This window comes from Leucoraja erinacea, chromosome 10 (assembly GCF_028641065.1).
Source record: "Leucoraja erinacea ecotype New England chromosome 10, Leri_hhj_1, whole genome shotgun sequence".
Lineage (NCBI taxonomy): Eukaryota > Metazoa > Chordata > Chondrichthyes > Rajiformes > Rajidae > Leucoraja > Leucoraja erinaceus.
The window spans coordinates 54475562-54488677 of NC_073386.1; the positions used below are offsets into that span (position 1 = coordinate 54475562).

Sequence of the window (13116 nt, forward strand, 5' to 3'; positions counted from 1 at the left end):
AGGAGCATCCTGCTGTTTTGCAACTAATGCTCCTGTACCTCTTCCCAGATGGCAGGATTTTGCCTTTGTCGCACGCATTTCTAATTTCCTGTTTGATACCATCTCCAACTTCACTATTACTGTTAGGTGGCCTGTACACAACACCCACCAGCGTTTTCTGCCCCTTAGAGTTTCGCAGCTCTACCCATACCGATTCCACATCCTCCAAACTAATGTCCTTCCTTTCCATTGAATTAATCCCCTCTCTAATCAGTAACGCTACCCCACCTCTTTTTCCTTTCTCTCTATCCCTCCTGAATATTGAATATCCCTGGATGTCCAGCTCCCAGCCTCGGTCACCCTGGAGCCATGTCTCCGTGATCCCAACTATATCATAGTCATTAATAGCAATCTGCACATTCAACTCATCCACCTTATTACGAATGCTCCTTGCATTGAGACAGAGCCTTCAGGCTTGTTTTTACAACACTCTTACCCCTTATACAATTATGTTGAAAAGTGGCCCTTTTTGATTTTTGCCCTGGTTTTGTCTGCCTGCCACTTTTACTTTTCACCTTGCTACCTATTTCTTCTACCCTCATTTTACACCCTTTGGTCTCTACGCTCACACATTTAAGAAACACTTTCCCTTTAACTCCATCCTCCACTATCCCATTCGACACCCCACCCCCCTTATTCAGTTTAAAGCCACCCGTGTAGCAGTGGCAAACCTGCCTGCCAGAATGCTAGTCCCACACCTGTTAAGATGCAATCCGTCCCTTTTGTGCAGTTCCCCCTTACCCCAAAACAGATCCCAGTGATCTAAGAATCTAAATCCCTGCCCCGTGCACCAGTTCCTCAGCCACACGTTCAGGTCCCGTATCTCCCTGTTCCTGCTCTCGCCAGCACGGGGAACTGGAAGCAAACCGGAGATAACAACCCTGGAGGTCCTGCTTTTCAACATTTTTCCGAGCTCTCTAAAGTCACGCTGCAGAATTTTCATCCCCTTTTTTCCGACATCGTTTGTGCCGACGTGCACTACCACGATGTTCACCTTCGCCCTTGAGGATTTTCTGCACTCTGTCCGTGACATCCTGGATCCTGGCACCGGGAAGGCAGCACACCATCCTCGCATCCCGTCTGTTGCCGCAGAAACCCCTGTCCGTACCTCTCACGATGGAGCCTCCCACTACAATGGCCTTGCCTGCCTTAGGCCTTTTTGGTTTTGGCTCAACAGCCCTATTCACATCGCAAGCCAGTCCGCCGCTCACGTCTTCTGTCCCAACAGCTTCTAAGCGGATGAACCTGTTTACAAGAGGTACACCACCCGGGGACGTTGGCATTCCATGCTTCCCTCCCTTTCTCACTGTCTCCCACCTTCTCTCTTCCAGTACCTTAGGTGTAACAATCGTACTGTAGGACTTGTCGAGGAACGACTCCGTTTCTCATACGAACCGGAGGTCATCCACTTGCTTCTCCAGTTCCCCAACACGGCCCTTCAGGAGCTCTACCTGGATGCATTTTTCGCATTTGTAGCAGCCAGAGGCACCAGCGGTGTCCTTGACCTCCCACATACTGCAAGCATCGCACTGAATCAGCTTGCCTGACATAGAAACATAGAAATTAGGTGCAGGAGTAGGCCATTCGGCCCTTCGAGCCTGCACCGCCATTCAATATGATCATGGCTGATCATCCAACTCAGTATCCCGTACCTGCCTTCTCTCCATACCCTCTGATCCCCTTGGCCACAAGGGCCACATCTAACTCCCTCTTAAATATAGCCAATGAACTGGCCTCAACTACCCTCTGTGGCAGAGTTCCAGAGATTCACCACTCTCTGTGTGAAAAAAGTTCTCCTCATCTCGGTTTTAAAGGATTTCCCCCTTATCCATAAGCTGTGACCCCTTGTCCTGGACTTCCCCAACATCGGGAACAATCTTCCTGCATCTAGCCTGTCCAACCCCTTAAGAAATTTGTAAGTTTCTATAAGATCCCCTCTCAATCTCCTAAATTCTAGAGAGTATAAACCAAGTCTCCTTCTTTTGTCTCTACCTCTCAAGCGTATTGCGTGGTCTCCTCAGCCTCCTCGCCGAAGACTCTCGAGCCAAAGACTCACACTTTTCTCACAGGGCACTTCCCTCACTAGGCCGCTCGCTAAGAGCTGTCCTGCTTAAATTGACTGATAAATTGCCTGATTTACCAATTTAGAAAGCAAATTCCTCAGTTTTCAACTGTTTTCACCCCTCTGACTCACTTCTCTCCTCCCACTTGGGTTAGAGCCAATCAGTCGTATCTCTTGCTAATCTGCTGCTGCTGTTGTTCCTCCCAAATCTACAGCAGTTCTGAACAAAGACTGTGCGTCCTTGGCCTTTAACTGTTTTCATCCCTCTCCTCCCACTTGGGCTAGAGCCAATCAGTCGTATCTCTTGCTAATCTGCTGCTGCTGTTGTTCCTCCCAAATCTACAGATCTGGATGAGGGAATTGAAGGCAATATCTCCAAGTTTGCGGATGACACTAAGCGGGGGGGCAGTGTTAGCTGTGAGGAGGATGCTAGGAGACTGCAAGGTGACTTGGATAGGCTGGGTGAGTGGGCAAATGTTTGGCAGATGCAGTATAATGTGGATAAATGTGAGGTTATCCATTTTGGTGGCAAAAACGGGAAAGCAGACTATTATCTAAATGGTGGCCGATTGGGAAAGGGGGAGTTGCAGCGAGACCTGGGTGTCATGGTACACCAGTCATTGAAGGTAGGCATGCAGGTGCAGCAGGCAGTAAAGAAAGCGAATGGTATGTTGGCTTTCATTGCAAAAGGATTTGAGTATAGGAGCAGGGAGGTTCTACTGCAGTTGTACAGGGTCTTGGTGAGACCACACCTGGAGTATTGCATACAGTTTTGGTCTCCAAATCTGAGGAAGGACATTATTGCCATAGAGGGAGTGCAGAGACGGTTCACCAGACTGATTCCTGGGATGTCAGGACTGTCTTATGAAGAAAGACTGGATAGACTTGGTTTATACTCTCTAGAATTTAGGAGATTGAGAGGGGATCTTATAGAAAGTTACAAAATTCTTAAGGGGTTGGACAGGCTAGATGCAGGAAGATTGTTCCCGATGTTAGGGAAGTCCAGGACAAGGGGTCACAGCTTAAGGATAAGGGGGAAATCCTTTAAAACCGAGATGAGAAGAACTTTTTTCACGCAGAGAGTGGTGAATCTCTGGAACTCTCTGCCACAGAGGGTAGTTGAGGCCAGTTCATTGGCTATATTTAAGAGGGAGTTAGATGAGGCCCTTGTGGCTAAGGGGATCAGGGGGTATGGAGAGAAGGCAGGTTTGAGATACTGAGTTGGATGATCAGCCATGATCATATTGAATGGCGGTGCAGGCTCGAAGGGCCGAATGGCCTACTCCTGCACCTAATTTCTATGTTTCTATGTGGTGCACAGAAGTCAGTGTGGGCTGAACAGCTTGATTTATATCATTCCCTTAGATCGGTTTTCTCATCCAATTTCTAATTCCTTACCACCAGAAAGAATGAATTTAAAATTGATATCATTCATTTTCGTTGTTTTACCTAGTAATTTTTCCTTTCATTATCACTTACAAATCAATGAAATCTCTTTGCATTCTTCACGATACTTGACCATTTTGACAGAGAATGGAACAAAAAAAATTATATAATTTAAAAAAAGTTAAATTCAGATAAACTTTTGAGACACCCAGGCCAAGATGATGCCCCAGCTACAAAAGACTCAAGTTGTTAAGACCTCAGGAATGTTTAAAGATATTTGAAAAGTACATACTGTGGTGTATTTGACAAATTTGCAAGAAAGCCAGGTACAATTAATAATCAAATAAGTATTGCCAGTAAGATCAGAATGAAAGGAATAAATGCAACAATGAATAAGTGTATGGACAATGCAAACAGCATTCAAAACGGTACAACAACCATTGAACAGTTTAAGTTAAAAAACACTGGAAACATCTTAGACTTAAACACATCCCAGATCATTTAGATGCTACCTGATTGTATGTCTCAGTATTTGGCATGAGATACAATTTAGCTTTGCAAATGCAGAGAAAGTTACATCAGTTATAATAAATTAGATAATTTCTATACAATTTATTGGCAATTAAAAACAGACACTTCCACACTTGTCACTTTCTTATTTAAAAAATAAAATGTTTCTTAGGTCAGATGTAACATTTGTGTTTATTAGAACAAAACATTCTTAATTTTAAAAGCCTTTGTTGTTGTTCAAGTATCAAATGTTTGAAACATCCTGTCTGTCTGCCATTCCAAAGATTATCTGTGAGAGAGCTGACAGATTTACGAAGGTTGGGAAATAGACTGAGAACTGATTTCTCATATTTATACTTTCAAGAGAGAGCTAGATAGGGCTCTTAAAGATGGCAGAGTCGGGGGATGTGGGGAGAAGGCAGGAACGGGGTACTGATTGGGGATGGTCAGCCATGATCACATTGAATGGTGGTGCTGGCTCGAAGGGCCAAATGGCCTACTCCTGCACATATTGTCTATCAGCTCTAACTGTTTTTACCTCATAATTCCAGGGTTTTTTTTTGTAATAATTTATTCTCTACCTCGGCATGTTAATTTTTCAATCCTAATTACAAACAAAGCTGATATTCCTTATTCTCGCAGTACTTTTGACCAGCTTTGTCAATTGTAAATTGGTGAAGTGCTGTTGAATCACCTCTCAAACCATCCTGTGAGTGTGGCTCCTGTTCTTTGCCGAGTTGGCAACTGAGCTTTTATGATTGACTTTGATATTTAGTGCAGGGCATTAACAGTAAATGACTGCAATGCAATTTAAAGATTGAACATTCTCTTATTTGCAACCTTTACACCAAACTTAATCTTTAGCTTCAACTTTTTATATTTCAGAAAAAATGTGGCCAATGTACACAACTGCCTCGAAAATTAATACTTAACATTTTATGGACCTGTACTAAGTGAGGAAGCAACATCCTGTCGGTGTGTATGGAAATAGAACCATAAAGTAATAACACGGAAACAGGCCCTTCGGCCCAATCGACCAAGGTGCTCCTATCTAAACTTGTACCATTTACCTGCGTTTGGCCCATATATTTCTAGTTTGCCTTTCAATGTACCTATCCAAATGGCTCCCTCAACTACTTTATCTAGCATCTTATTCCAAATACCTACTACCCTGTGTGTGAAAACTTTGCCCCCTCTATTCATATTAAATATTTCCCCTCACCATAAACCCTTGTATTTGATTTTCCCATCTTGGAAAAAAGACCGTGTATTTACCCGATCTATTCCCCTCATGATTTTATACACCGCTATAATATCATCCCTCAGCCTCTTGCACTCAAATAAAGTTCTAGCCTGCCCAATCTCTCTGGTCCTCGAGTCCTGGCAACATCCTTCGAAATCTTCTCTGCCTGCCTCCCAGATTAATGGTATCTTTCCTAAAGCAGCGTGAGCAAAGCTGAACACAATAATTCAAGTGTGACCTCACCAACATCTTATACCACTGTAACATAACGTTCCATCTTCTACACCTAATTTCCTGACTGATGAAAGCCTGTGCCAAAAGCTTTCTTCACCAGCCTATCTGCCACTTATATGCAACTGTACCTGCACTCCGAAATCCCTCTGCTCTGCAACATTCCTCAAGGCCCTGTTATTCACTGTGAAGGTCCTGCCCTGACTTGACTTCCTAAATGCAACACCTCACATTTATTATCCAAATTAAACTCCATAAGCGATTCCTCTGCCCACTTGAACAGCTAATGAAGGTCCCATTGTAATTCCTGACAACCACGTTCACTCCCTACAATACCACATATTTTAGTGTCATCTGTAAACTAACTAATTACGTCTTGTATTCTCATCCAAATTGCTGATATTAATGACAAATAATGGGCTCAACACCAATCCCTGAGGCACCCCACTCTTCACAAACCTCAGGTCGAAAAAAACCCTTCTATTGCTACCAAAAAGCCAATTCTATATCCAGTTAGCTAGCTCTTCCAGTACACCCTTGTGATATAACCTTCCACAGCAGTCCACCCTGCAGAATCTTAAAAGATCTTGCTGGTCCATATAGACTATGTCTATGGCTTTGCCTTCTTAGCTGTTTCAACACACTCAGAATCGTCAGAAAAAAACTCCCATGTGTTAACCATGCTGACTTTCACTAATCAGCCATCTTTCCAAAGGCATGTCTACTTTATCCCTCTGAATCCTCTCCATTAACTTTCGTAAGGTAGGCTTGTTTAGGGATTTGAGTATAGGAGCAGGGAGGTTCTACTGCAGTTGTACAGGGTCTTGGTGGGACCACACCTGGAGTATTGCGTACAGTTCTGGTCTCCAAATCTGAGGAAGGACATTATTGCCATAGAGGGAGTGCAGAGAAGGTTCACCAGACTGATTCCTGGGATGTCAGGACTGTCTTATGAAGAAAGACTGGATAGACTTGGTTTATACTCTCTAGAATTTAGGAGATTGAGAGGGGATCTTATAGAAACTTACAAAATTCTTAAGGGGTTGGACAGCCTAGATGCAGGAAGATTGCTCCCGATGTTGGGGAAGTCCAGGACAAGGGGTCACAGCTTAAGGATAAGGGGGAAATCCTTTAAAACCGAGATGAGAACTTTTTTCACACAGAGTGGTGAATCTCTGGAACTCTCTGCCGCAGAGGGTAGTCGAGGCCAGTTCATTGGCTATATTTAAGAGGGAGTTAGATGTGGCCCTTGAGGCTAAGGGTATCAGAGGGTATGGAGAGAAGGCAGGTACGGGATACTGAGTTGGATGATCAGCCATGATCATATTGAATGGCGGTGCAGGCTCGAAGGGCCGAATGGCCTACTCCTGCACCTAATTTCTATGTTCTATGTTTCTATGGTTACAAGGTTTGCCTTTGCAGCCCTTCTACAACAGAGACACATTAATCACCCTCCAGTCTTCTGGCACCTAACCCTGTCTAACGACGATTCAAATATCTCTGCCAGATCTCTAGCTTCCCAGTGTCATTTGATACACCAGATAAGGCCTGGGTGTTTTATCCACCTTCAGGTGTCCAGCACCTCCTCAGCTAATTCAGAATGTCCGCAAAACATCTCCATCAACTGTCCTCAGTTCACTACACTTCATGTCTCTGTGTAAAATCACAGGATAAATATTCACTGAGGACCATGCCCATGTCCTGCAGCTCTACTCATAGCATTCCACTGTGCCCGACATCTATTAAAGCCTCAAAACACCATACTCCAATCGACTTTTGCATATTCCTGTCAAATACCATCAAAGTTGGCCTTGCCCTAATTTACAACTTTAACTTGTGGACTAGCCCTGCCCTTGTTCATACATATTTCAAAGCTAATAGAACTGGGATCACTGGTCCCAAAAGGCTCACCTGCTGATACTTCAGTCACTTATCATATCCAATGTCCTAAAAGGTCAAGGTTTGGCCTCTTCATTGCAGGGCCCTCTACAAATTGCCCAAAAATGATCATTTAAATTTAATAAGCTTAGCCTGGCTCAACAGAAAAGTCTCTTCCACTGGTGAAATTCATAATTTCAGGTACACCACAAAGTGAAGATGGTTACCTCCTGATCTCACATTTGTTACATCCTTGGTTATTAGAAAACAGAACAGCCTTTGGACCCACAATGCCTGTGCCGAACATGATGCTAAGATACACTAATCTCATCTACCTGCACACAATCCATTATCCCTCCATTTCTTGCATTTTCATGTGCCCAACTAAAACCCTCATAAATGCTACTATCTGTCTGCCTCCACCACCACCATCCAGGCAACACATTCCAGGCACACTCACCCTCTGTACAAATAAACCTGCCCCGCACATCTCTGTTAAACTTTGCCCCTCTCACCATAAATCTATGACAAGAAGTGTGGATGAAGAGTCTAAAGACTAGTAATAATTTCCTGGGAATCACAAGAAAAGCACAGTGGGAGGGGATAAGAAATCAGATATACAAAAGCTGAAAACCATTTATTACAAACCACATTAAAGTTCTTCCCTCTGATAATAACTGATAAATACTTTAGAAAGTTTGAGTTTTATTACAGCTGAGCAGTTTCCCCAGGGCAGCACTGTTATAAATACAGGAAAGTTTTGTCATTATATACTTAAAATTATAGAACAGTGTGTAGAATTTCATCAAAAGGAACAAATAATTAAATTATTATTTTTACTTTAATGAACATTTCAAAATGAGAACTTCCTGTTCATCTTATAATATGCAAAGTTGGAGATTAATAACTTTATTTTATTCACACATTATACCTCCTCTCCTAAACTTTACAATATTCAAAATGACTAGACCATGGTTCTTTAAGTAAGTTTCTTCAATACTGTTGCATGTTTTGTATTGTCTTCAGAAAACAAACACATCAAAACTTTAAATTATTTAATTTTACCAACTTCATCCATATTATCATTTGTCCTGTTTCCAACAATTGTACTTCACTGTTACAGTGAATGTTCCATTGGTTAACAAATTACAAAAGGTTGTTTCATCATATTATTATTGTTGTCTCGGTCATTCCATGCAGTAACATGCACAGATAATAGAAAAAATGGAGGTCTATTTACATTAATGTCAAAATTATGTAGCCCATTGTAAAGTTCTGAAAATGCATATACCTAACCACATTCTATCAGTTTGTTACTCTGCTTGTTCTCTCCTTCCTCAGTTTCTTCAATTTTTCATGCACGACCAACTTGTCTTAATATTTAATTTTAATATTTACTTCAGCTCATTTTTCTTTATGCATCTCTCACTTTGTATTATATTTCAACACATGTGCATCTGTTTTCTACTTATTCCCCACAATTGCATTTTTGCTAGTTTGTCGGTCTCTATTCTAGTTGCATAATTGCTTCATTAATTATAAAGCATATATATCAGTGAAGTCACCTGATGCTTGCAGGAGAATATGCTCAGGCAAAATATGTAGACAAGATCATCACTTTCGCTTAATTCTCATTCCCTTAAAACACCCATTTTCATTTTGGATCAGTGTCATTTGTTTTTTTTCTGTATGAATAAGTCCATTGAATATCAAAAGATATTCAAAGTCATACAATGGCAAAGGTTGTATTCACTTGAATATGAATCAGTTTTGAAAATAAATATACGTGTAGGGGAAATGAATAGTGATAGATGGCACTGGTGGCAACATAAACATTGCTGCATTGGGCCAAATTCCTACATAAAAATCTACAATTCGTCTAAGGGATGGAAATTTTGCCATTGTTTCTGATACCCATTTCTAACTTCCAGAATTCAATTTCAAAATTGTTAATTTTAAAGTTCACTTCCCTAATGCAGTCCATTGCAGCTTTCGATTCAAAAACACTTTCTCCAAATAGGTAGGTCTTGGCCTTTGCCTCATTATTTAAAGCATGACTGTTACACTGGAGGTTACAAATGTTAATACTCGAGAATAAAACATGATACTTCCTAATTTAGGCATCCATCATTAATAAACATCCTCAACAGTAGCAAAGATGCCAATAAAAGACCTTTTGCCTTTAAAAGACTCCTAAGACAACTCAGCTGCTTCACATTAAGCAGGAATACATTTCTGATCAAACAGACTTTCATTTGTATCCAATCTGCTGCACTACTGCAAGATTTACATTTCCCAAAAGATCTTGTATTCTTTGAGCCAATTTTGTCTACCTTGCAGATAATGTGGCCTCCAAATTGAGCCAAGTCTTCCCAAACCCTTTTTAAGCACAACCAAGATGACAGAATGACAGCATCATCCAGGTCTGGTTTCAGATGCAACCTACACTGTTACATGGACTGCGTTGCTTCACATTTGTGCCTTTTGTGCACACTTACGTGGTGTATATTTGACAATTCAGCCCACAGTTCTCTCAGCTTGCTGCTTTCAAAATCTATTTCCTTTGCATCATTCAGGGGACAGTTTAAAAGAGCGTTTCCTGGTGTGACAGAGAGCTTTCCCATCTTTCATGAGTTGATGACAGCATGATCCTTTTTACACACCCAGCTCTGCCACAGCCAACTGCACTTCAGTATTATGAACAGTACACTTTGGAAATAATTTAAATAGCTTCTTGTACATATTTTAAAAATCCTTTAAACATGAGGTACAGGAAATATCAGCTTTTCTTCCAACAATTATGACGATAGCAAATGTTCAACAAGTTAACAGAAAAGAATCAAAATTAAGTTTTATGTTTATATTTATTACAGCATTGGAGAAAAGAACCGTTTCATTCAAAACCATCCCAATGAAGACAATAATTTAGCGAATTTGTAAAATTACATTTGCCAGACTTGTCTTTTTCTCAGTTTAAAATGCACGATTTCCTGGAGACTGAAATCTACAATAAAACACCAAAATTTCATCAGTATGTTCCGATCTGACTGCAAATAGGAGATTTACATACTCGTTCAGCAACTCTACAGCTAAACACAGTTAGATTGATTTGAAACACATCTAAAAAGGCAATTCATTTAGAAAGATCCTGCTATTGCCCCCAACCCCCACCACCCCTCCCCCCAAACAAAAACAAAGTATGTTAACATCCCATAACCTGCAGTCAGCACAATAACACAGTTGACGTTCCTGAAAACTCTGTAAAGGGTTGCAGAAAAAACATCCCTCAATAAAACATTAGCAACAAATATTGAACACAAAACTACATTGTAGATTTTTTTCTTTTTTATAACCAGACTACAAGGTAAGAAACACAGAACAGCTACAATGTTATCAAGAATCAGCACAAGGGTTGTCCAGGCAAGATAATATTTTACATAACTTGATACACATTGTATAGAAGTGGGTTTAAACAAAAGACCATCTACAGGTAGTGTGTAATTGTACAGAGATCCCAGCACCATTGCAGTGCCATTAAAACTGTTTATTTTCCTCTATTTCAATCACGTCTGTAGTTGTCTCTTTCTCACGTGTTGGAGTTTTCCTCTGGATCAATAAAGTAAGAGAGGAATGAAGCAATCCAGATTTGAGGTATGCACATACGTGTGGGCGCAGGGGGTGAGGGTTGGGTTGGGTTTCGGGAGGTTAGAGAATAATGAGATTTGGGGGGAAAAGATGTACGCTCCTCTCAAACTGGAACCCACTGGGCATATCATCGTTCAGTTACACAGGTATGGAACAACAACTGATTAACACCTTGCACCTGGCGGGGGAAGTCTCACAGAAGCAAGAAAAAAAATAATCTGTGCCACCAAATAATAGGCCTTCGAAAGTAAACCACATTGTGTAAACGTCCCAGTTAAAATGGCTACAATATGGACAACATCGGATCTTATACCTAGACTAGCGCCATATTCAGTTCAGCACAAAGATACATGGGTGAACAGAGAATGAAGCGGAAGAGGTCTGTTCGGGTGCTAGAGGCGTTTACATTTTTGTCTTTGCTTCAAAAAGATGCGATGTGTAACGTACAGTCCTTCCAGGAGAAGGGTTTTATGTCTTGATTCTTTTTTGTTGTCCTTCATGTTTATGGAATTAAAGAAGTTCAGCTTTTTTCTTGTGTGAAACTCAAAATTGGGGTTTTGCCCCCAGTTCCTCGTCAACACGTTGAACTGCTTCTTGCATACGTTCTTTAATCTTCCAAAGGGCAGCTGTCTCATCATTCTGATCCTGGAGAAGGGGGAAGGGGAAAAATCACACGCTCATCGTCATGCTGGGGGAATACTGAAAGAAAGTGACAAGGATTACACGGGTTGGAACCATACATCTCGCAGCATCTAGGTTCAGCTAAACATGGCAAACTTACAAATATAGTTTGCTGAAATTGACCCCAATATAACACTGCAATTCAATCTCCACTAGTGTGGAGGGAGTAAATCATTACATTTTGTTTTGTTATCATTGAGAAAACACACAACTGAGTTATGGATCCCTACAAATGAACACACAGAACACCTGCCACCTTTCATTACCTCCCTTCCACTCTCTTTCCTTCTTTCCCTCCAATTTACCCCACTCTCATGACCAAACTTCTGCTCAATGGTTTGAACTAATCAACTGGCTTAATATATCTATATATTACTAAATCGCTGATCGTGACCGCTTTTGGCCCACTGTGCTGCGATTTCCGACAGAAAGCCGCCACCTACGGCCGTCATTTTTGGCCACCTCGCTCCAAGCCCCCCTTAGCCTTACGGGTGCGGAGGGTTTTTCCCCATTGTTGACAAATTAGAGAGATATTAATGTTTTTTTTTAAATCACCATTCTCTCTGCTGTACCTGCTGGAGGGAGGGGGAGGGACTATAAAACCAGGAAGTGGTGTGCCTCACTCACTCTCTGCAAGATGAAGCCAAGGGTCACGCCTCTCTGAGCTCAGAATAACACTGAACAAATGTCTACACAACTGTGAGTACCCTTAATGTGTTTGAAAATAAAAATTGGTTTGTTTGAAGTAAAAAAATGCCTGCGAATGGTTGTTTGGTTGCTTTGGCTTCAAGTTGAAAGGCACTCCTTAAAATGGTGGCTTGGGTGCTTTGCTTGAAATTAAAAAGGCACTACTTACTGCAAATGGTGGCTTGGGTGCTTTGGTTGTTTTACTTATTGCAAATGGTGCTTTGCTTTGGCTTGAAGTTGAAGGGACCACTTACTGCAAAGGCACTCCAGTACTTACTGCAAATGAGGTTGAAAGGCTTATTGCAAATGGTGGCTTGGGTGCTTTGGCTTGAGGTTGAAAGGGACTACTTACTGCAAATGGTGGCATGAAGTTGAAAGGCAATACTTACTGCAAATAGTGGCTTGGGTGCTTTGGCTTGAAGTTGAAATGCACTATTTACTGCAAATGGTGGCTTGGGAGCTTTGGTTTAAAGTTGAAAGGCACTACTTATTGCAAATGGTGGCTTGGGAGCTTTGGCTTGAAGTTTAAAAAAAAATCACCATTCTCTCTGCTTCACCTGCTGGAGGGAGGGGGAGGGACTATAACACCAGGAAGTGGTGTGCCTCAAATGGTGGCTTGGGTGTTTTACATGAAGTTGAAAGGCACTACTTACTGCACATGGTGGCTTGGGTGCTTTGGCTTGAGGTTGAAAGGCACCACTTACTGCAAATGGTGGTTTGGGTGCTTTAGCTTGAAGTTGCACTACTTACTGCA

General features: G+C 41.6%; 1 protein-coding gene across 8 annotated transcripts in view; it reads right to left on the minus strand.

Moving 5' to 3' along the window:
* Nucleotides 1–10194: 10194 nt before the first annotated feature.
* The window catches only part of LOC129701230 (single-stranded DNA-binding protein 3), a 161256-nt gene continuing 158334 nt past the window's right edge, over nucleotides 10195–13116 (minus strand). For 4 of the 8 annotated variants that reach the window (XM_055642345.1, XM_055642343.1, XM_055642341.1 and 1 more), the window contains one exon: nucleotides 10195–11639. In XM_055642345.1, the coding sequence (XP_055498320.1) occupies nucleotides 11538–11639 (102 nt within the window). In that variant the 3' untranslated portion in view covers nucleotides 10195–11537. Of the gene's footprint in view, nucleotides 11694–13116 lie in introns of all 8 variants that reach the window. The other 4 variants (XM_055642347.1, XM_055642346.1, XM_055642344.1 and 1 more) reach the window with 1 other exon arrangement.